This window comes from Cylas formicarius, unplaced genomic scaffold (assembly GCF_029955315.1).
Source record: "Cylas formicarius isolate icCylForm1 unplaced genomic scaffold, icCylForm1.1 PGA_scaffold_3__17_contigs__length_32017465, whole genome shotgun sequence".
Classification (NCBI taxonomy): Eukaryota; Metazoa; Arthropoda; class Insecta; order Coleoptera; family Brentidae; genus Cylas; species Cylas formicarius.
This window is the reverse complement of record NW_026844326.1, coordinates 14,563,972-14,587,369: the sequence shown is the minus strand read 5'-3', so window position 1 is coordinate 14,587,369 and position 23,398 is coordinate 14,563,972. Positions and strand designations below refer to the sequence as shown.

The 23,398-nt window shown below is 33.0% G+C and overlaps 1 protein-coding gene across 2 annotated transcripts; it reads right to left on the bottom strand.

The window, feature by feature from the left end:
• Window positions 1-2,306: 2,306 nt before the first annotated feature.
• LOC132699118 (katanin-interacting protein-like) lies at window positions 2,307-21,601 on the bottom strand. Of its 2 annotated transcripts, none has more exons than XM_060665628.1 (16): window positions 21,377-21,601; window positions 20,159-20,296; window positions 18,872-19,122; window positions 17,688-17,949; window positions 16,698-16,986; window positions 13,851-13,955; window positions 13,595-13,792; window positions 11,818-11,955; window positions 10,465-10,614; window positions 9,921-10,096; window positions 8,573-8,733; window positions 8,345-8,516; window positions 7,296-7,468; window positions 3,825-4,066; window positions 2,661-2,767; window positions 2,307-2,517 (listed from the first exon to the last, which is right to left on the bottom strand). In XM_060665628.1, the coding sequence occupies exons 1-16, from the start codon at window positions 21,487-21,489 to the stop codon at window positions 2,406-2,408; spliced, it is 2,787 nt and encodes a 928-aa protein (XP_060521611.1). In that variant the 5' UTR covers window positions 21,490-21,601; the 3' UTR covers window positions 2,307-2,405. The 2 variants fall into 2 exon arrangements, with proteins under 2 accessions (XP_060521611.1, XP_060521612.1); XM_060665629.1 differs by having other exon boundaries at window positions 10,465-10,602.
• Between the last annotated feature and the right edge of the window lie 1,797 nt (window positions 21,602-23,398).

Here is a 23,398-nt window from a genome sequence, read left to right as displayed (position 1 = left end):
ACACTCGTGTGAAACAGATTTAGTCTTGGCGTATCCGTTCCGTAAGTTCTAAACCTACCTACTGCAAACGACTATTGTTTTGCTTAAATATATTTTTTTAAATTAACAGCTTACCTAATATCAGCAAATTTTGTCAAATATTCGAATTGAGTGCGCAAAATCCTTAAAAATGTAGTACAGAAATAGTTTGACTTTCAGACAGATTGTCTTGGCCTATCGGTTAAGGCGTCTGACTAGAAATCAGATTCTTTAACACAGCACCTACTGCAAACGACTATTGTTTTGCTTAAAAATATATATATTTTTTAATTAACAGCTCAGCTCAGAAAATTTTGTCAAAGATGTTAATAGAGTGCATAATAATAAATAATAATAAATAAACTCGTGATTCTATGACCGTTAGTTTTTGGGTATATTTTCGTAAAATAACACGAATACATTCACTGACATGACCGTCAGAATTGACAAACGTCAAAATTCAAAGCGTGAGAAATATCTCCGAAAACATGCGATTGCTCCCAGATCCGTGTGGTCAAATCCCGGAAATGTCCGAAGTGGCTCGGATTCGTGGGAAACGAAACTGACGTGGTAAAGTGATGCTTCCCGCACGCTAGATCGGTGAGTAATTAGGTATTTTACAGACGGGAGTAGGAAAATCTATAGAAATGTAATTCCCGTATATTTCAAACGCATGGCACATCATTGGAAATAGTTCGACTTTCAAACAGATTTAGTCTTGGCCTGTAGGTTAAGGCATACGACTAGAAATCAGATTCTCTGTCGCAGCGTAAGTTCGAAACCTACATAATGCAAACAACTATTGTTTTGCTTAAGTACATTTTTTTCAAATTTTTTCAAATTCAAAAATCTATAGAAATGTAATTCCCGTATATTTCAAACGCATGGCACATCATCGGAAATAGTTCGACTTTCAAATAGATTTAGTCTTGGCCTGTCGGTTAAAGCGCCTGACTAGAAATCAGATTCTCTATTGTTTTGCTTGCACACATATTTTTTTTTAATTAACAACTAACCTAATATCAGAAAACTTTGTCAAATACGCTAATAGGGTGCATAAAATTATAAAAATGTAATGTCCTTATATTTCCATCGCATGCCACATCACCATAAATAGTTCTACTTTCAAACAGATTTAGTCTTGGCCTGTCGGATAAGGCGTCTGACTAGAAATCAGATTCTCTATCGCAGCGTAGGGTTGAAACCTGCCTACATTAAATGACCACTGTTTTGCTTACACATATAATTTTTTTTTAATTAACAACTAACCTAATATCAGAAAATTTTGTCAAATTTGCTAAATGAGTGCATAATATTATAAAAATGTAATGCCCTTATATTTGAAACGCATGGCACATCATCAGAAATAATTCGATGTTCAAATCGAAGGCCTGGCAGGATTCCAGACGGATGTAGGATTCCAGCCGAAGCTCAACAAACGAACGGATGATATTCCGGAATATACCATCGACACATTTTTCCATCCGTGAATCGATACGTGAAAATATATATAACTTAAGAGCTACAATATTCAAGAGTGGCACGTTACAAGTCTTCATTGAATTATGCTTAATTTTCAATTATAATTATTATTAAAACAAAATTTCGCATGCTCAATGATTGCATTTTAATAAGTAGATGTGAAATGTGATCGTTTAGCTAGATTTTTGATTTTTTTTTAATTCGCAATAATTGAAAAGTTTGTAAAAATATGCACCGCAGGTTTCTAGACATCAAAAACCTTAAAATTCAATACATTATTTTCCAATTTAAAATGGAAACAAAATTAATGTTAATTAAACAAATCATAATTAGAATGTAATCAATGCAAACGATATTGCAGGATCGTTAGAAAAAAAAAAGAACGAAGAATCTTTAAGTGATGAGCTTCATTCTCTTAAATGCCAATATTGGTACTGATCTTCTCACGATAAATCTTTGAATACTGTTTACATCATTAACCAACATACCAATTTTAGTTAGTTCGTGTTATTTTTTTTTTTCGTAAAATTGACTTAAATTTGTTTGCAGGAGCAATAAATTACACAAATGTACCTGCTTTTCTGTTCTTGTTTGCTTACAGGATTTCTTTTCTAATTTAATTAATTGTTAAGTTTGATTATCATTAGAAATTAAAAGCGATAATAAACATTGAACAATTGAATTTTCTGTATATCACAAAGTTTAAGGAATTTTTGGTCCTAAATGATATTCTTTGGCCCATTTTAAAATATCTATAACACTTACAAATAAAAAACTAGGTAAAAATGTTATTATTTTATTACTAGAAAATATAATTAGGCGCATACGTGTAAAGCAATGTCCACAAAATATAAAATCTCTGCGTAAGTTTTACTGAAGTGAAAATATAATATGTAAATTCCATTTCATGCACAAGGATTAATGCAAGTTAATGGTCTGAGTTTTTGATCCACCCTGATATTACCGCTCATTTGGTTTGTTAAAATCACTTCGCCATGGGGTGTTCTAGAAGTTTTTCTGAAACATTACCAACGTTGTTTACATAATGACGTTGGCAAAAATTAAAATTTTAAAACTTTAAAAAGTGATTTTTTCGTTTTGTATTTTGAAAATATGAAAAAACTGGTTAAAAGTTTACAAAAAATAACGCAATAACTGACCTGCCCTCATCATCTTGTTCGTTTAGAAATACTATTTGGCACCTTTCTTCTTTATCCGAATGCATGGCCAGCGTACCGTTGTAAACGAGAAGGTCATCGATTAAAATCTATAATACAAAATATTGTAACATTAAGTATACTGGGAATAATATTCAATTTCAATAAAAATCTATTAAACTTTAATCAGAATTAGTAAATAGGCCCAGATAAGTTACCAGCCGAAATTCTTCAACTCAATTGAAAAAGAGGAAACTGCTATACATAGGACACATTATGAGGAGAAACAAATATAATATAATACTTCAACTCATAATGCCAGGAAAAATAAGTGGAAGATCAGTGGGAAGGAGAATATATTCCTTGTTAAGAAATTTACCCGAACGGTTCAACACCACCCGCACCAATCGGAAGAAAAAAAGAAATAGGAAACGTAGAACAAAAACTAAAAAATAAATTTTGCAAGAAAGCTTTAAAAGAATAAGTTATTTTGTTACCAAGAAGTTTATAGCTTGGCAATCTTAAAGTAATTTTTTTTTTCCGGATTGAGAGCAAACGGGTTCGAATATTTAGTGTTCCTATAAATACCGTGACAAATGAAAAATATACAAATGCCTTTTCAGTAAGTATTAATATTTGTTTATCGACAATCTGACACGCTGACTTATATATTCGCTTATTTTTGACTCCGACATAAATTTTTAACAAGTTACAATTTTTTTAGTATTAAAATTATAATTATTAAACTATTAAAACGAAAAAAATTGTCCGTGTATATAAGTGAAATTATTATGAAAATTACCTTATCGGACACGTGATTTATCTTATATTTTACAGTCTTTCTACTAGTCTACGTATGAAAGAAATGTATTTTTTCCAAAAGTACTTGATTTTTTTTTAATTAAAACAAAAGCTTTCAAACCTTACAACACAATAGATTTTAATTTGCCGCCATTGTCATTTCACTCCAAGAAAACATATTTTTATAATACGAACGCAAAGTCATTTTCCCACCATCAAAAGCTTATCTGGGGTTTAAAACTAACCCTATATTTTTGCGTACTAATTAGGAACACTACTTTTTTTTAACGAGGTTTAGTGATATGTAGTCACAAAAAAGAATAATTAATGCGCGGACCTTTACAACGTTCGAGCTGCTTTTCTTACCCCGAAATCTTTGACTCCCCTGTTCACCGTTTTCGAATAATTCCAAATTTTTACGAAAGATACAGCAACCGGAACATCCATAATGACATACACTCTACTTAAGAGTTTAGGAATCACTGGCGCGAGCCAAGAATGCGACCCCGTATCGTCTTCGTTGACTCCGTCTATGAGTTTCTCGGGCGTCCTCACGTCGCCGTTGACGTGGGGTAGAATGTTGACACTTTCCGGGTAGGCGCAAATATCTACAAACGCACGTTGTATAACCAACCAGCGACCTTTACCAAGATAAGAACGGCCACTCTCCGTTTTCCCGAATCGATCTAGTGTATAGGTGCTTTGAAAGCTTACTGGGTGACCCCTATTTAACCAACACGATGTACTGGGTGAATCATAAACTAAACTGGAGATACTAGACATACGATTGAGTTCAATATATCAATATATCTCAATGCTCCATAGGTCTCTGGTTTCGGAGATACTAGTTCAAAGTTAAAATTTTATCCTGATTTTTTTTATTAATTAGGAAAGTTTTTACAGTATAATTATAAAAATAAGGAGTATTAGGTTTTTTAATATGCCAATTATGAATTTTGCCCCTAGAGGGCCCAAGTTTCACCGTATTATTTAGATAAATCGGATCATCAAAATAATAAAGTTTGATACACCTAAAAAAAACAAACTCAATATTCAGCGTTTTTCAATATCTAAATTTTTGAAGATGATACTTAATTTAACTGTCTTGAATTTTTTTGTGAGCTCTACTTTCTCGTAAAGCGGAATTCCAGTTCTCTGTTTTACTTTGGGAACTTTTTGGTAATTCCAGTATTTTTCGTAAATTGATTTTGAGTTATATGCGAAATAGTAATTTATTGAAAACAAAAAACATTAAATGGAGTTAAATTGACTACTACCCCCAAAAAGACCCTCTAGGTCAAAACGAAGCTCCTACTAAGTAGTGATTTTTTTTTTAATTTTCTTTTATATTTTTATTATTTTAAAGTTATAAATAATGTTAATCTGGGTAATAAAAATAAGGTTTTTATTGCATGTAAATAATTTTTGGTTTTTATCTCAAAATTGGTTAAGACTACAACTTCCACCGACATTTATATAAACTTTTATCCTTACACATTTTTTTGTAATACGTGTGGATACAATAATATAGAATTTTTACAATAAAATAACTCAATTAATAGTGATTAAGTGATGCCAATAAGGGCGGGATCCAAAAAGAAATGTGCATAAATGTGTTGTCAATCCTAGAGCCCGACCTTTGAACTTATAATCACACTTTTGATTTATCGTAAAAACTTTATATCTCAAGCAATGCGTGCAGTTTTCTAACAACATTTTTGAAATAAAGCTTCTATACACAATTATACCCATGTGTAATGGCGTCATGTGGTTGCCAAAAACGAAAGGTTCGCTGTTTATTACAAATTACGAGTTTAACTGTTGGACAAAAATATTATGGCGCTTAAAGAATATTAGGACAACGTATAGTTTCCATTTCATTTATAAAAGTACCAATACATTTCAAATAATCAGCTGTCATTTTTTTATTATACCCATTGTTGTCTTGTTCTCGGCATTATTTAATACTTTTGGAAATTATTTTCGACAAGTTAATAAACCAATGTTTTTGACTGCCAGTGGATGGATATTTTGCATACCCTTAAATAACGGTACATAAAAAACGAATTTTTTTCAAAACTTTGTTATCACCGCATGTTTGGAGTTCATTAAAAAATACATACAAAGGAGTATAATTCCGACTACATCATCTCGTATTGTCATTAAAGTACTCAAGGGAAAAGAATTTTCGAAACGCTGAACATTTGCTTGTATTCAAAATATCAGTATTTCTAACTAATGTAATCTGTATATACTTGACGTCACCGAGCAAAGTTCTCCAAACGATATACGGTTTTTACTTTGGTAAATATTTATGAAAGTCTAGCCGCAGGCCTAACTCGCTTGGGTTTCTTTTTGTAACACTCATTAAATGGATTCGCAATTCCACAATGACGTTTCAGAACCGGACTTCGGTACTTCGCGTTTTCCTTTCTTGGACACCATACACAACTATGTCACATACTGTGACATACTGTGTTTTAGTCATCAGGACGTTAATTTTCACGATTTCACCAACCCTCACAAATTAACCAATAGCAAACTGGGAAAACATCCATTATAAATCAATTATCTACATAAGGATTTGTATTGCTTTCCTAGGAAAATAATTTAGTGTTATTATGGTAAACCCTCAAACTGGAAGTCAGTTTAAGCTTTCTAATGAGTTTTCAATATAGGAGATCAACCTATCTAACGGGCAAATTCAACTTGAAATCGAGCTACCTCAAGTGGGGACTGTTTTAGGAAGATTTATAAAAAGCACACTAAAATGAATTATAAATCAGTTTAATCAAAGAAAATTTCCCTACTCTTAAAATATTTGTGGTACGTCTTCTTTTTATGTCTTTTGCGCATTGTACTCTGTAGTCAAAGACGTAGCTGGGAAGATGCGCTAGAGCTCTCATGCCATCGTATTCGCTGGGGGGGGGGCGTCCAGGAGGTCTGCTCGATCTTGTAAGACCATCTCTTGTAATTTTCGGCAGTCGGCATTCGCGCCTGTTTCGGGACTGTAACGGGTCTCACACAGGTTTTATATATGCGAGTTTTAAATTCTATGGTCATACGATTGTTACTTCTTTTTGGAGATCTCTGCTCTACAGTATATGTCCAATTTACATCTTCTGGTCTCTTTTGATATAGTTAGTGATTTAGATTTTGCTATCGATATCTCCATGTTATACTTAGAGGCTACGTTTTCGAACGTAAAGAGCATTCAACACGGAATCGTCGGCATAACAATCTTCTTCACTTCTGATATTAGATAGGGCTCAGACTTTGGGCTTGTCTTATTCCTGTCTGCATGGGTATTTTGCGTGTTTTTCTGCCCTGTGGGTCATATTGTCGGTATTTAACTCATTTAACTACGATCTTTATTTAGTCTGGGTGCATGCTCATTTTTTTGAGAAGTCTCACAACATCAGGGAGTCTTACACGGTCAAATGCTTTTGCGAGATCTATTAAACACATATAGGCTGCTTTATTGTATTCTATAGACTTTTCAACCATCAGCCTGATTGTAAAAATTGCATCTATTGTTGACCTATTTTATCTAAAGCCTTGTTGCTCTTCACACAGCCCACGAGAAGATATTTCGTCCGACAGGATTTTGGTGAATAATTTCAGTATTGAGCTTAACAGCGTGATTCCCCGATAGTTTGCTAGGTCTTTTCTCCTTCCTACCTTTCAAAACCATAAAAGTTTGTAAAAACGGCATATCGTTTGCTGAACTTTACTATCTATGACGAGTGCGGAAGTGCAAAGCAATATTGCTAGCGAAAACGGAGAGTGGCTTTTCTTATTTTGCTAATGTTCGATGGTCGATAGAAAGTGTTATACTTTGATCGTGCAGTATTATCATCTGGCCGCTTTCGTTGTACAACTCTAAACCGTTGAGTCCGCAATAATATTGATCTCCCCACGTTGAATATACGATAAATTCGACAACGAAACCCACCACGCAACTAGAAGGATCTTCGAGTGTTGGCGGAATTTGTACAGGACCAAAAAATCTGAAACAAATCCTAATTCGTCCCTTCTATCGTTTGCTTGTGAGTAAAAGAAATATGAAGAAACGATGTTTAAAGCATTTATTTTAAACTGGGTTTTAAATATCAATTGACCGCTTCGTATTGCCATAGATGGAGTAATAATTTTCTCAGCCGTTTTGTACATTAAATTTTATCCCTTCTTCGTGACTGAAATTTGAGAGTTTCGAATTTTCCTTTTTTCTTTTTTGGATTCGCTAAAACTTTTTTATTTGTAAACTAACCTATGAAAAATGAATTGGAGTATATCTCTATCAAAAAAATGGAAGGACTAGCAAAAAGTATTAAATTGGGTTGGCTCCTTTAAGGTTTCACGATTTTTTTAAAAACGCTCCCTATTTTTCAATAAAAAAGATAAGTATTTTTTCCCCGAATATTAGAACCGTAAAAAGAAGAAGCGAAAACATTTTTGAGTTTTCTGAAACTTAAATTCACGTGACAAAATCATACAAAATATCATATTATGTCGAAATATATTAAGTACACTTAATTTAGGTTTATATGTATACGAGGTCCAATTAACATCCTTACCTAGTTAATATTGTGACCTGTCACCAGTAAAATTCTAAATACGAGACTTACTCTCGAGACTCTTTGGCTCAGCTAGCTGATAAGGTTTATATTAATTAAATGCACAGCATATGGTAAAATGTTGAATTTTCTTTTCCCATTTTATTCATTTTTTAAAATCATGCGTCAATACTATCAACTACAAGAATTAACATATTTTTTAGACTCGTTTTATCACTGTTATTTCATATGTATTTTGGAGCATTCAATTCTCTTTCAAATGAATGGAGTATAATAACTAACTACCAGCTAACTATTTCACAATTTTACCTTATATCGTGAATGAAATCGTAATAGGTGTTACCCGGAGCTCGACGCAATAAAAATATTTGGTCATTGGTGCCAGGATTCAAAAGTGTTTCGCCATCTACGACGATTTTCAAGCTCTTTACTCCGACGTAAGAAAGGTCCAGACTTTCGTTATAATTCCACAACCTGAGGCCTAGAACCATTACATCTACCATAATTACATGGGATGAGTATATTTCGTTGACTCACCCGAAATATACTTTAAATCAACCAAATCAACACTAATCACAATACCATCCTGTAAAGGTACGCACCACATGTTTTTTGGATTAACGGTAACGTTTTTACCGTTAATAAGGTTCCCCAAATGTCCCCGGTCTACGTTGCTTGATAAGTTCTCTTTACTAATTCTGAAATGAATATTTGCGACCTATCAAACCAACAAAACCATCTAACGAAAACGAAAAAGCGGGAAAAAAATACTTGTGTGTAATACAATTCCGCAACTGACACTAAACCATTTATAATACTGGAATGAAAGAAGAGTAACAATTTTGCTAAAATGTTCTTTTATAAAATCTAAGTAAATATATTGTTATTCTGTAATTCCAGAAAACTTTTATCTATAACAAAGGTATTAAAATCGTTAACTAATTTAAAACGTGGATTATAACTCATTCATGATGTTTTGAAACAAACATTGACAAATATTCTGGAAAACTTTGGAAAAAGATGCAAACCAAGACGACTCCCACATCAACTTAAAAAAAAATATTGTTACGACTCTGTCAGCGGTAAGAAAAACATACCGGATAGGCCCGGTCACTTAGTTTTGATATGATTTTTCGTGGAATGGGTCACCATCACGCAATAACTCACCTAGTGGACATCTAATAATACAGATAATAAACATTTGACATCTTATATCGAGGCATATCAATACTTTACTAATAAAAAAACTCAACGGCCCAAGTCCTTAAGCGATGTTAGGGTATAGAGCAAATAAGTAAATTAACTAAAAACAGCCCTAATCGACAATTAAATAAAATTTCTACTATTTACGTGGAATATGCAAAAGGGACCATTTGATGTTCATTTTTTTAATCTGGATTTCCATTATAAATTGATTTTTTCCACTTCCTACTTTAAAAACCCAATAATGGACGGCTTAAGTGTGCGAAGAGTGAACTTTTAAGACGTCAGTCATATGGTCACGGGCTACTTCGGATGGTATTTTGACGTTTGGAAATTATGACAGTTACGTCACACGTCAACAAGTAATTATTTTCGTACTCTTTTGCTAGGTGTGCATAAAAATTAACCAAAACTAATGCTTCTAGTATAGTGGGCAACACGTTGATAAACTTCTTCAGTCAGTCTTGTATTAAGCACTCGCTCCGGTTATGCCAAATCAAACTAATACGATTGCGGATTTTTCACTGTTTCACCTATACGATTTTTGAAAGTGAATTTTTACAGGGAAATAAGAATAATTCAATAAATTCTCAAGAATTTCAGCACCTCCAACAAAATATTTCCTAGGTCGTACTGTTTTCGAATATTTAATTGATTACCAAGTTTTGGTAACGAGATTTACCTTAAGGTCCGATCAGTTCCCTCGATAATTTCTAATCCGGTAAGACCAATCGCCAAAGGGTTACCCCAGTTCTCTAACAGCACCAAATCGAGTCGTTTGGCACCGATCAAAATTTGCTCTGGTGAATCACTGGTTTCGGATGCTTTTTTCAGGGCTGTGCCGGTCACAGGCCTAACCTTTAATCAATAAAAATTTGTAAGGAAAACTCATTGCCATTGTTTATCGGTATATACAGAACGCGCGTTTAAATTTCACTAGTTTTCTGTAAATTTCGAAAAGTTTGCCGAATTTTGAAGACATTTTTGTACACATAATCTTAATGAAACTCTGCCAATGTTTCACATTTTTGCTCCTCTAACCGGCAAATTTTTAAAAAAGTTAAGGAACTAAAATTATTTTTCTCAATCCAATCTTTGCAAATGCCCAGAAACCTTGAGCCAATATAAATAAATATTTTTGAATGGTAAAGCACTGCTCACTCTTTTGGTGAATATTTCTTATAGAAAGATATGCTTATATTTTTGAATATATTTTCATTGCTTACTTCAGATAAGACAATCGAAGTCGGAGGTCTGTCGGATTTGTTTGCGGGCGTCGGTGGTTCTGAAGTTAACGTCGGGAATGACGAGTCGTTTTTGGAGATTTTCTCCAGGATTACCTCGTCAGTAGTAAATAAAATTGTCTGAAAGTAAATCTACAACTCAAACTAAAAGTATTTCTCGAATCTCCATAAGGCCTCGTCGACTATTAGTAAACGTCGTTTTTTTAAAAACAGAATCTATTTATCCATTAGATTTGGTTGCAGATTCTCTTAAATTTAGTACAACTTTATAAAATAAGTAATAGAAATTGCTTCACGAAAAACTCATAAGACAACATAATCAATAGCAAAATTTTTGGCGAAAAAAATTGGCGATATTGTTCATCTGGGAATAGATAATGTTCTGTTTTGGGCGTATATCAGACTAAAAAATTATAAAATGTGGGTAAAGAAAGTTTTTGAATCGAAAGTTTATATTATTGGATGAAAACCGATAATTATTAGTTCAGTAATAAACACTTAATTTCCAAAAAAACGTTCAACGTGTTTCAGGGTATTATTGACTATTTTTTTTTCTTGAAGTTTTCGGTAGGTTTTCTTCTTTTCGCTTTTACATAATGGGTAAAAACCAGTTGTACTATTTAACATATTGAAAGAACTATTACTTTAAATTATACTTTAATTCAGCACCACATAAAAGGAATTGTTTCAATGTGTATATATGTCTAGTTCCATTTGCGTTGTGATGACATGTTTTTTTTAGTTTGTGGTGCAATACTTAATTAACGACAAACTTTCTTTTATCTTGCTTTAATTTAATTTAATTTTTAGTGACGTTCGGGCCCACATGATAGAAGACTGGATTTGACTAAATTTGAGTAGAGATGTTGTTGGCAATATACTTTAAAATCGACGGTACACATATGTCAATTATTGAGGATGGACAAATTCGTTGAACTATTCTTTTGTAAGTGTGGGATCAATTTCGATAAGGTAAATAGATATTTGTAAGTGTAAGTGTAAGTTAACAAGTTTCTTTTGTTATTTTTTAAGAATTTCCCAATGAATTTTATGAGTTAACATTAATTTTTTACCAGTTTCTATTGAAAAATTAGAATTTTTATCGTCCTAGTAAAAATATCTAGTTCCTAATATAGTTTTTAAAAGCACTTTGGTAAGGCACAAACTTTTCTCAAATCATTTTGAGAAGTTATGTTCGTCAAGTATTTGTTCTACTTTAATTTATTTTTTCCAATGTGTTCGCAATTCCATGGCGTTCCTCTAGGTAAATTTTATAAATTAAAAAAAAAGGAAATGACGTCACTCTAACGGTCGACAATTGCCTCACCATCTTACATCTCCAAAGTGATGTATTCCCCCGAGGATCCCACCGCACGCTTTGGCAATCTCCCCTTTAAATATCGGCACACCGTCCAGAAAAATTACGATATCTTTTACGCCTCTATAGGAGTGAATCCTTGACTTATTGTAATTCTGAAAAGTTACTAGTGTTGAAATTAACAGCTACAATGGATGACAGAAATAAAAAACGGATAAATTATGTAAAATGTAAAATTTGAAACCATATTGATGCAACTACTAAGCGCCAAATGTATGTTGAATTGAGGTGCCTTTTACTTTCCATTTAACACATTTAAATTAGAACAAAATATGTTTTAATAATAAATAAGATTTTCACAGATTATATATATATATATGTATATATATATATATATATATATATATATATATATATATATATATATATATATATATATATATATATATATATATATATATATATATATATATATATATATATACACTGTTCGAAGTGTTTTCGGAGCGCGAGCATTGAAGATGCCAAGTGAGATTTTGGCGAAACGTCTGCAGGATTCCAGTCGGATGCAAGATTTGCAGGATTCCAATCGGATGCAGGATTCCAGTCGGAGTTCAACGAGCGAACTGATGATATCCCGGAATATAGTGTCATCACATTTTTCCATCCGTGAATCAATACGTGAGAATATATATATATATATATATATATATATATATATATATATATATATATATATATATATATATATATATATATATATATATATCATCCACGTATCTATACCACCATAGAAAACTTTTACTTAAAGGATGTTCTAGTATGATATTTTCCAAATTATCCATAAAAATCTCGGCTAACAAAGGACTAAGTGGGTTTCCCATAATCAAACCTTCTTTAGAGATGTAAATCTGTCCATTAAACTCAAGATAATTTTGGTCTAAAGCATCAAATAAATTTTGTTTCACCAATGGGTTAACCTGTTTTCGAGTTAGGGTGAAATCTACTAAATCTATCACATCCATAGGTGGAATACTGGGAAATAAGTTTTGTACATCAAAAGACAATAGTGTTGCATTAGAAGGGATTTTGATATCTTTAATTTTGTTGATTAGTTCAAAAGAATTTTTTATTGAAAATTTTGGTTTAAAATCTGTGTGGAACTTTAAAATATTTGCTAATTTTGTTGAGAGATTAACTGCTGGAGCTGTTACATAAGGCACGACTGGCCTGATGGGTATATCTTGTTTATGTAATTTAACTAAAGAATATAATTTCGGCGGTTGTGGCGGTTTTTTTTTATCGAAATATTGTCACATATTGTATTTGATAAAGGCGCGGTATTGTCGAAACACCTGTCATAAAGTAATAAATATCTGTGAAAATCGGAACATATTTTGTTCTAATTTAATTGTGCTAAATGTATGTGACAGACTATTGGAGAGAACTGATTCTTATTTTTTATTACGGAGATATCACTCTGTATTTCCCTGTAATAAAATATACTGCTCTTATTTGTTTACAAATACGTAAATGTTTTTGAAACTAATGGATTGATTATTCTTTTATATTTAAACGGATTCTAAAAGGCAGGCTAGCAAAATTTGTCTTTTAAAACATATATATGGAGGTATAGGAATCGGGCATACCGAGTAGTTCAAATGTATCGACCTATCCTGCCCGAGTAACGCAATACGCTCAGAGTGAGTAAATGAAAAAATTGGTCTATCAAATTTCAACGAAAATCAAACACACACAACTGGACATCATTGTGCAGGGCGCAGTTTACTTTACCCATATTCTAATCATAGCTAGAGTAGTTTCCTCGAAAAACTGTATCGAAATTGTGTGGCAACGGCCCAGATAATAAGGGGCCAACCATATATGCATATCGTCTTGGGTTCTATTTACACCGTCGAGTAAATTTGAAATCACACGGGGGTCGTTTTGGCACTCTGGCAGTATATTCACGTCGGACGGATCTGCCGTTATCTAAAACCGTTTTTTTTAACCTTTCATGGAGTTCTCAGACGAAACAAAGTCTGCTTACTTTTTCAATTTGCACGTGGTTGCCGGTGTCGGAAAATATTTCGATACCATTTAACCCCACGTAATATTTATCACCCCACGTCGAAAGAATATCTATTAACAACATCTAAAATAGAATGGCATGTGCAATGTGTAAGAATCCTATATAATTTTATATAAAAATATCGTTCTTTATAAAACACCTCGCTTACAGTAGGAAACGCTATGAAAAAATCAGATTCAAATTACAAAATTACATTGCATCATAAGGAACATCGCGAATTAAATCCTAAAGCGTTACTAATGTGCGTACATTTTAAACTGTATTTTAAATCTTTAAATATAATTTCAATGCGAAATTTGTCACGTTTAGGCTGACAAATGCTTAACTTGTGACAAAAGCAAGAGAAAATGGATTAATAAATTAAAAAGATAAATAAATAAATTAAAAGATGTGAAAAGTATCGTTAAACACAACTTTAAAGATTATTCGCGAAACATCCAGTACGGTAAAACTCTGCCGGGAACAGTTCGTATAAAAATTTGGGGTCACGTTCGTGTAGAAATGGCAACATTTAAATTAAAAGTGGTGTAAAATCAAGTTTTTAATTGCAATAATTGTAGTTTGCTTTTAAGAAAATTGATGCAAATTACAAAAGAGGCCTTTAAGTGTTAATATCTTTGCTGAATAGAGATAAACGCCTTCTCATTGTCTACGTCCCACACTTTCTGTCTCGGAGGCACAGCGACAGATCCTTTCTATTCTTTATGTGGTTTTACTTTAAGGCAGTTGCAAAATGGTGTTCTTATTATTTAGATCATCATAAAGGATTTGTTTATTACAAGTAGAGATGTAAGAGGGGTTCCAAAAGGAAGGTCTTATACTTTGAAGTTACCAGTACTATTGGGATGCGGTTGCATAACAGTGTGATTGGAATAACTGTTTTCTGTAATATTTTAATTAAGCTGTTAGTGCTATTTTTTTAAATTAATAACGTATAAAATACTTTTAGTATTGGTAACAGGGGTACATTAAAAACTGCTCATGAATTAAATGAATTCGTTGCATTCGAAAAGTGGTGGCGAAATAATTTATAAAAAACAAGTTAGTTAAAGTCTGTTCATAGATATAAGAAAGTGACTAACTGATACGAATTAAGGAAAGACCCGGGCAAGCTGTAAGTATGAAATATGGCCGAACAGGTCCGTACTTTGCTTAGAATTTAATTATTTGGGGTTTTGTTAGGAAAGATACTAAACAATATTTATTCATTTATGTATGTATTTATGTTTAAATCTAAAATCAAATTACAAATTATTTTTATTACCTATTAAAATTACTTAAAATTATTCACATAATATATCAGTATCACTATCGCTATCATCGCCTGTTCTAATTATTATTTGTTCTATATTATTTGCAATATGGATATACGATTGTTCTGTTTTTTCTATATGTGTAACAGAATTTGCACAACTTTGTGGAGGGATGTTAAAAACTTCGGTTTCTATAAGTTTGAGGACATTGAAGTTAACACGGGGAAAAACATTGTTACGACGAATTGCAGATTTCAGTTGGTGCCAAACATGTTCAATGGGATTAAATATACAGTGGTAAGGTGTATGCCCTAGATTTTGTTGCATAATTATCACAGACATATTCCTTTTGTAGGTTCACGGTTTGTCGAACTTTAATTAATTGCTTTCTGGTATAATCATCGTGAAAATAAATGTCGTTATTATACATGTGGTTTTGGATTGTTGCTTTTGTATCACATGAGGAAGGGGTTTTAGTCAACTGTCTACTGTGATAACTTGTCTTGTCCATTACAATTACGCTATTAGGAGGAATGTTTGGAAATCAGCGATGGTGTCTTCATGGTAATCCAGAGAAGGATCTTTAATATTTTTCGCAGACAGAGAAAGTCCATTTGGAATCCAACCATCTTTAGAGCCAGCATGCAAAATAGTTATTCTTTTACCTCTTTTTGATGGTGCGTTTGTTTTACACTTGTCACTTGAGTCAACCCAACCCTTTTCCGGGGTATCATAAGTGTCGAACCAGGTTTCATCCAAGTAAATAATTGGCCTTTGTTGTTCTCTGAAAATCCTATTTTTTTCTAGATATTCCAGTCGCCATTTCCGAATTCTAAAAGATTCCATTAAAACTTGCCTTTTGTCAATTTCTTTAAATCTAAAACCCATGTGTTGAATACACTTCCATAAGGTAGTTCTGCCACATTTAACACCGGTTTCATCTTTTTCAAGCCTCCTAATTAAGATATCTAATATAGGCACGCTTTGTTCCTGGTATAACTAGTAAATTTTACGCCGTATTATATCTTGATCAGTTTCATCTACACTCGAGAAAATGTCAGCATCGCTTCTTTTTTTCCTCGCTGAAATGGGATTATTCACAATTTTCCATACAGTTGATGTAGGAATTTTCGTCAATGTGGCCATTTCTTCTAAAGATGCTTGTTTGCTGGCACCACGTCCAATGAGAGTCAAATAAACATTGTTTATAACTTCCTTAGTCTCAATAGAATAGTGTTTTCTACATTTGGGCGGGAGCATCTCCTGAGATACACTAGACTCGCACATATTTTGCATACTTCGCACACGATTCAACACACGCTGCATTACATACGAAATAAGAATGATAACTAATAACCTTAAACTAAGTAGTATACCAAACCAAACACAGGTAGTTATAAAATTATTTTCTATTAGGGACCAGAATTTTACCTGAATTTAAATGCCGAAACTTTAGGTAACAATCTTGTTGCATTGTATGTTAATGACCACCCTTGGATAATCCCATTCAAAAGCAATTGGTCACTTTCTTATATCTATGAACAGACCATACCTTTCCTTTTGGCAACTCTGGTATGATAAACTCAAAACGTGGAACCACGTCGCGTTCTTTGTAGAAATTTTGGTCTTGAGGTAAACTGGTCCTCCTTCCCGATTGTCTGCTTTTATATTTTGAATTTTTTCGGTATAATCGCGGTTCCCTGCCGTTTTTTCCGATCCGTCCGCTGGTTATCCGTTCATTTTCCGACAGGAGTTGGTTAATTATTACTTCCCTCATTTCTTCCTCCTCTCTCAATCTACATTTGTAGTCGCTAATGCGTTTTTCGAATACGCTGTCGAATCTAATCGAAAAATATGAAGAGCACCAAGTCACTAAATAAGTAACAATAATAGTAATAAGAAAGAGAAAAAAATACAATCCGTAAAAGCAAACAATGGACTGAACCGAAGTAAACTAAGAATTATGGGGGCTAGAGACAAAAGAAAATATAAATACATTCAATGCCAAAGATAGGGATTTAATATTAAAAATTTAGTTCTACAAAAGCAACATTAATATAATTATAATAATTATTAATAATCAATAGTAACTCTATTCTTAAACTGTATAGGAAATATTTTTCCACCATTTATCACTATTAAAATCATTGAAGGCGATTCGCTAAAGGCATGACTAATCAGTGTTTTACATTTTTATTTTTATAGTTAAAGCATTGTTGCGGATGGTAATCCATGGAAAATCATGTTTAGGCAAATGAAAGGAATATCCGTGGTTCTAATTTTTATAGAACTTCTGGATTCCTCCTGCGTCGGTTCTTGTTGACTCGAACTAGCTAACTGTTTCAGTCAAAGTCTGAAGAAGCCAACAGGATGATTGGCGAAACGTTAGCAAGTTCGACTCAACAAAAACCGACGCAGGAGGAATCCAGAAGTTTTATAAAAAGTATTACCATGGTCTGTGGAAGTTTCATTGAAAAAAAAAAGTTAATATCTGTGGTTACAGATAATGAATAAAACTTCTTATCACTTGCAAAATTTTTACCTAATTTTTTCCATATTTTCCTTTAAACTGTTAATCTGTGTATTATAATCGAAAACTTCTCCATACACACTATCCGAAGACCTCGATTTAGTAACCCCGTAGGCTTTTAAGTTGGTTCCGACATCATTTTTTTCAGACTCTCCTTTAATTTTCCAATATTCGGGCGACGCCCCATAGTGAGTCATTTCACTGCGACATCTCTCCACGGGCTGCTTCGCACTTAAAAGTTCGGAAGCAACCGAGGAACGGCTGTTGTAGACCACTGCAATCGAGATTTTTTTACTACTATGAAAGTCATCCCCAACTCACTTACAACGTTCAGCGACGGCTTGGGATTCCAATTTTGAATTCAAATGTGGTTTTTTTTATTATTGCCTGAGAGAAAATTTTGATATAAATCCGCATTTCGGCAAAGAGTTTATGTTCCTTTCACATTATTTGATAATCGACAGTTTGCTTTGGCACACGCGTTGCACGCAAACCATTTAAAAAATTTGAAGTTGTGGAGTTCTATTAAACTTTCTTAGTCGCTGCTTACCAGCGATTCAAAATTATTTGCAAAATATAGAATATTACAACAATTTTTTTGGTTGCCGTGATGATTTCTGATAAATAGAAGCATTTTTTGGCTTTAAAGAAAATAATCTGTCAATTCTGGTGAAACTATATGCTTATATACGTTATATAAGCTTAATGTTTCTATGCAGGATGTTCAGGGGAAAGTTTTTTTTGACCATTTAATACTTGCGAAAAGTAAGTCAAATCTCTCTTACTTTATTAAATACAAGTTAATGTGTTAAAAACTCGTAATTCCATTTGGTCAAATGGGATTCATTTTCGAAGCTTAATTTAAATTGAAAAGTTTTATAAATTTGTGCTTCTCATTAATACAAAAACAAAAGAAAATTTGGCAACACTGCAAAAGTTCTGGATGGGTATAGAAAAAGGCAAATTTTGTTATAATTTAGCGGTGGTATCACTTTCAACCCTGTATATGGAAAGATAAGTTCATCAACGAACGATTCATGTCAAATAAGTAAAATCACCACTAGAATTCGGTTTTGTTTCCTGTACACCCTTTATTGTGACCTAATTGAAACTCATCGCAGAAAAATATTATAAAAATATTCTTTTATTCCTGCGGCATACATCAGCTACTATCTTCATTCTACGGTTTCACTCACCGGAAAAGTCAATGAGTTTTTTAGGACTAGACTCCGCGGACAAACTGTTAAGCCGGCCCCTATTCAATCTGCTAAATTCGTTTAAGCTTTTCCGCGATTGTTCGGCTTCAAAATGAATCGCTTGATCCAATTTAGGAACCAGATAAGTCCCGGACTCGGTCAGAGTGACGTATTCTGGTAAATGTTTTTCGTATAACTCGGCAGTTATGGAGGATCTGCGTCCGTATTTAGCGGAACTAGTGTGTTTTTGGCTAAAAATATAAGTCTGTTTATCTTTAAGGTTACCTACCGGGTAGCTCGTTTATTATTACCTCAGAATCTGTAAAAATATCAATAAAAATATTTCAAGACAAAATTTGTTTAAATTTACTTATAGTTTTAAAATTTTAAACTGAATTATATATAAGCGGACTAGTACTAACTTTCTTGTTTTAAATAAAACACTCTGTAAATTAAAGCATTTTTTAAATCCTTCGAAATTTGGAGACGTATTCTGAATGATGTATGTTTGAAGGTCTAAGTATATCTATCGATTTCTCCAACCGAAAGCCTTTGTCGTATATTTGGGGTCGATTTTCTTATAGAAGGGGAACTGTGTGGTTAAAAAATAAATAAATACAGGTTTACCAAAAACTAATACTAAAAATTTAAATGAAATTTTTTTCATCGTATTCCAGAAAAGCATGGCTTTGTTCAAGGTTGTCTGTTTGAAAAACTATGTGTATTTCGAAATATTAGGAAAAAAACGTGTTTTCCTCGTAAAAGTGATATTAGGACCAAATATGGCGAAAAAATCAATCGAGAACTACAGAAATTTAACTTAATAATTTCGAAAGGTATAAAAATGAGCTCATCTTTAGGTTCTTCTAAAAAGAAGCCTAAATAATAGAGGAAGTACTAATAGTAAATAAATCAAATTAAAAAGATAGATTATTATTTGCAATTTTCAGAAACTAATATATTAAATGAGATTTTCTACCAAATGTTTCCAGGAATTGCCGAATGCTAGTGCTCGTATGATTTCTGTTATTCTCTTTCTATTCATGCATTGTTTCCTGTAGGTTATTGTCCATCAGGATATTTTTCGGAAAATGACAAAATGTTTTTGATAGAGTTTGTTTAATTCACAGAAATTAAGAATATTTAAATAACTTTTGCGTTAAGAACTTAATTAATGAGCATGATTTATAGGTCATAAAAATTGTGTCTGTCCTTATCGAACATATTTTTTATAGTTTCTGGGAATAATAAACGGGCCACCACCAGTGCGTTATAAACTAATCGCACTTTTCGTTTATCACTTCAATTTTGCCCTGCAAGTGAGGAATCCGATGAGGAATCTCGGAACTGCTCAGTGACGCACCGAATGGGTCCGGAAATATTTTTATCGACGAGTCTGGAGCGGAAGTCTCCTTTGAAACAGCACTAAAAATACGATTCGCAATAGTCAAACAAATTATTAATTAAATCAATATAATCGATGTGTACGGTGTCGTAAACTGCAGTCGTCGTATACAGGACGTTTCATGTACTACTAAAAGTGCTGGGGAACTAGCAAAGAAAATTTATAAAATATCTAACCTCGATATTTGAAATACTTTTATCAATTACCAACTTTACAAGATCGATCCCAACGTTCAAACTTGCAATAGAGTGCTCCATATTTTATTGCAGATTTGCTAGCATCTACCTAACTCTAGTATCTCTTACAGCTTTTTGGAAAAAAATGTTATATAATATATAATTTGTCCATAACTTAGCCAGAAACGCCATTTTTTCTAGCTCAGATAATGCATAATTTCAAAACTTCAACTTTTCATGAAACTTAAAAATGCTGCTGATGCCTCACCGTGCACTTTTTTAAACCTTCGAGTAGACCAGTAACTAATCCACAATTTAAACCAATTTTCAGGCTAATTTCATTTAGGTTAAGACAATCAACACAGAATACTCAACAAGAAAGTAAGCCATACCGTAAGTCTACAATAATATAAAAATAAAAATGGCCCTAATCACTCATTAATGATAAATAACTGCAGGAAAGGCGAAAGAAAACTAGTAGGATTGTGATAGGAAACATGTCTGGAAATTTACTGTGTTTACTGTTGACCTCATAAAAAACGTTTTTTTTTTCAGATGATTTCAGAAACGGTTTAAGATACTGAAATAAAATACTTATTTGCAAATTATATTAGGTGCGGGAGCGTCGCTAAAAGGGAGTACCACATTTTATTACGAAGATACTTTTAATTTTTTGACCGTTGTTCAAACTCGAAAAAGTTACTGGTTTATTTATTTCATTTAGAACTAATCGGACCCTGCGCCCAATGTTATTAAAATATAGGGAGTTTCATTTGAAACTGCGGAGTCAACATTGGTGTCGAATAGACCTGTCAACGATGCATTTGTGAAGGACATTAATCGTTCATCCTATATATTATCGCTGGTGAAGTATCCAAATCGTTTTATTTCTCGGTTAATTTATACTCTCCTAACTTACATTACCTTGTTATATCCTCCAACCATTTTGGCAGATTTTTTTCTGTTCCGGACTCAATTCTCGACGCGCTTCTCGATCTGATCGGACCCGAACGCTTATCCCGGTTACCGTAGCTCATGTTCCGTAAAGATTTTGCCGCATTTAACGCTCCAATTTGATAGTTACGTTGCCGAAAAATGACGGGCTTTCGTACGCGCGGGTATTTTGTTTGTTGTCGTTGCGGTTGTCATGACAACGGAGACGATAGGACCAGGTCCGTATTGGTACGAGGTTATCAGTGCATTCCATTGTCCTCCATGCATAATACTTAATTGTTAAATATTTGGGCCGTGCTGTCAGCTTGACCATTAATTTTAAAGGTTAAATTTCAAAATTCTATTCGAAAACAGTGTGTGCGGGCGGAGAATCCCATAAAAGATAAGGTTGATTCGTTGAACTTTGCCTTTCTTTTTTCAGCAGCTAGGGGCATAACTACTGTTGTAAAATAGAACAGTTTAGGTGTACAGTGACTCACAGCTTAAATGATGTAGTCGGTATAACAAAAACTAACTGGTTTGAATGTCACTTTATTTATTTGAAACAATTAAGTTAGTAAGGAGCCTTCTAAAAAAGTGTGAATTACTTTTTGTCTTAAATATGCCTTACTTAGTTAACAATAAAGAATTAACTAAATTATATACAGTAGTAACGTCACAGCTTAAATGATGCAAGACGCAATATAACCAAATCAATAAAGAAAAACAACTGCATAATTTGAAATACTCCTGCTAATATTTAGTCGGGCCTTCCTCATTATCGATAACGGCTTGTAGTGTCCTCGGTATTGATTAAACTTATTTTGTAGTATACCCCATTGTGTTCCATACTTCAGTAATTTTTACTTTTAATTCATTCTTGTTAGATATTTAGTTTCTTTTTTAATGTCAACCACAAATTTTCAATTATATTTAAGACTGGTGACTGACAGTTATAAAGCAACCAACTGTGGACCCGAAATGACGTGTGCTTTGGATCATTGTCATGATAAAAGCGATAATTGTTATCCATATTTAATTTTTGAGCACTAACTAACCAAATGCTGTCTTAATATATCCAAATACCCATATTGGTTCATATTTCCTTCAATGAAATGCATGTTGCCTACTCCTGCAGGTGACACAACAACACTCCACCTCCACGGTGTTTTACCGTAGCTTTTACATTTTTCAATTTTAATTCTTCTTTAGGCTTTCTTCATACTGATATTTTTCCATCCGATCCAAATAAGTTTATTTTCGTCTCATCGGTAAATATTACTGAATTGCAGAAGTTCAAATCCTTATCAATATACTCCCTAGCGAATGCCAATCTGACGCGTCTATTTCTTCGGCTCATGAAAGGCTTATTTCTGGCACCATGTAAATTATTTTTGCGCAGCATTCGTCGAATTTTTTCGGGGTTACACCTATTTCCAAACTGTCTTTCCACCTCGACACACATCTTGGGAGCAATTTTTTTTTTTGATAATTCGATACCTCTCTTACAACCCATCCTCAGGTTCATTGAAGATCTTATTTGGAGCTAACCTTGACTTATTCTCGAACCTATTTTTGTTACAGTAACGCTCAATGATATGTTGAACAGTTGACGGACATTTATTTACCATTTTGGCAATGTCTCTTTGGCTGTATCCATTTCTATGATGAGTAATAATTAAATTGCTCTCTCAGAAATTGTAATCCGACTACCCATTTTTAAAATAATTCGTTTTACTAAACGAAAACGTGTTTTAAAATGTCAAACTACACAAAAAACGATTACAGTAATAAATCAAAGATACGCGTTTGTAAATTTCGATAAATTTTGATCCCTGTTATTATTTTTGCATAATTTAAGCTGTGACGTTAATATTGCATATAATTTAATTAATTCTTTATTATTAACTAAGGCATATTAAAGACAACAAGTAATTCACACTTTTCTAGAAGGCTCTTTACTAATTTAATTTCAATAAGCTGTTTCTGCCAAATAAATTAAGAGACATTCAG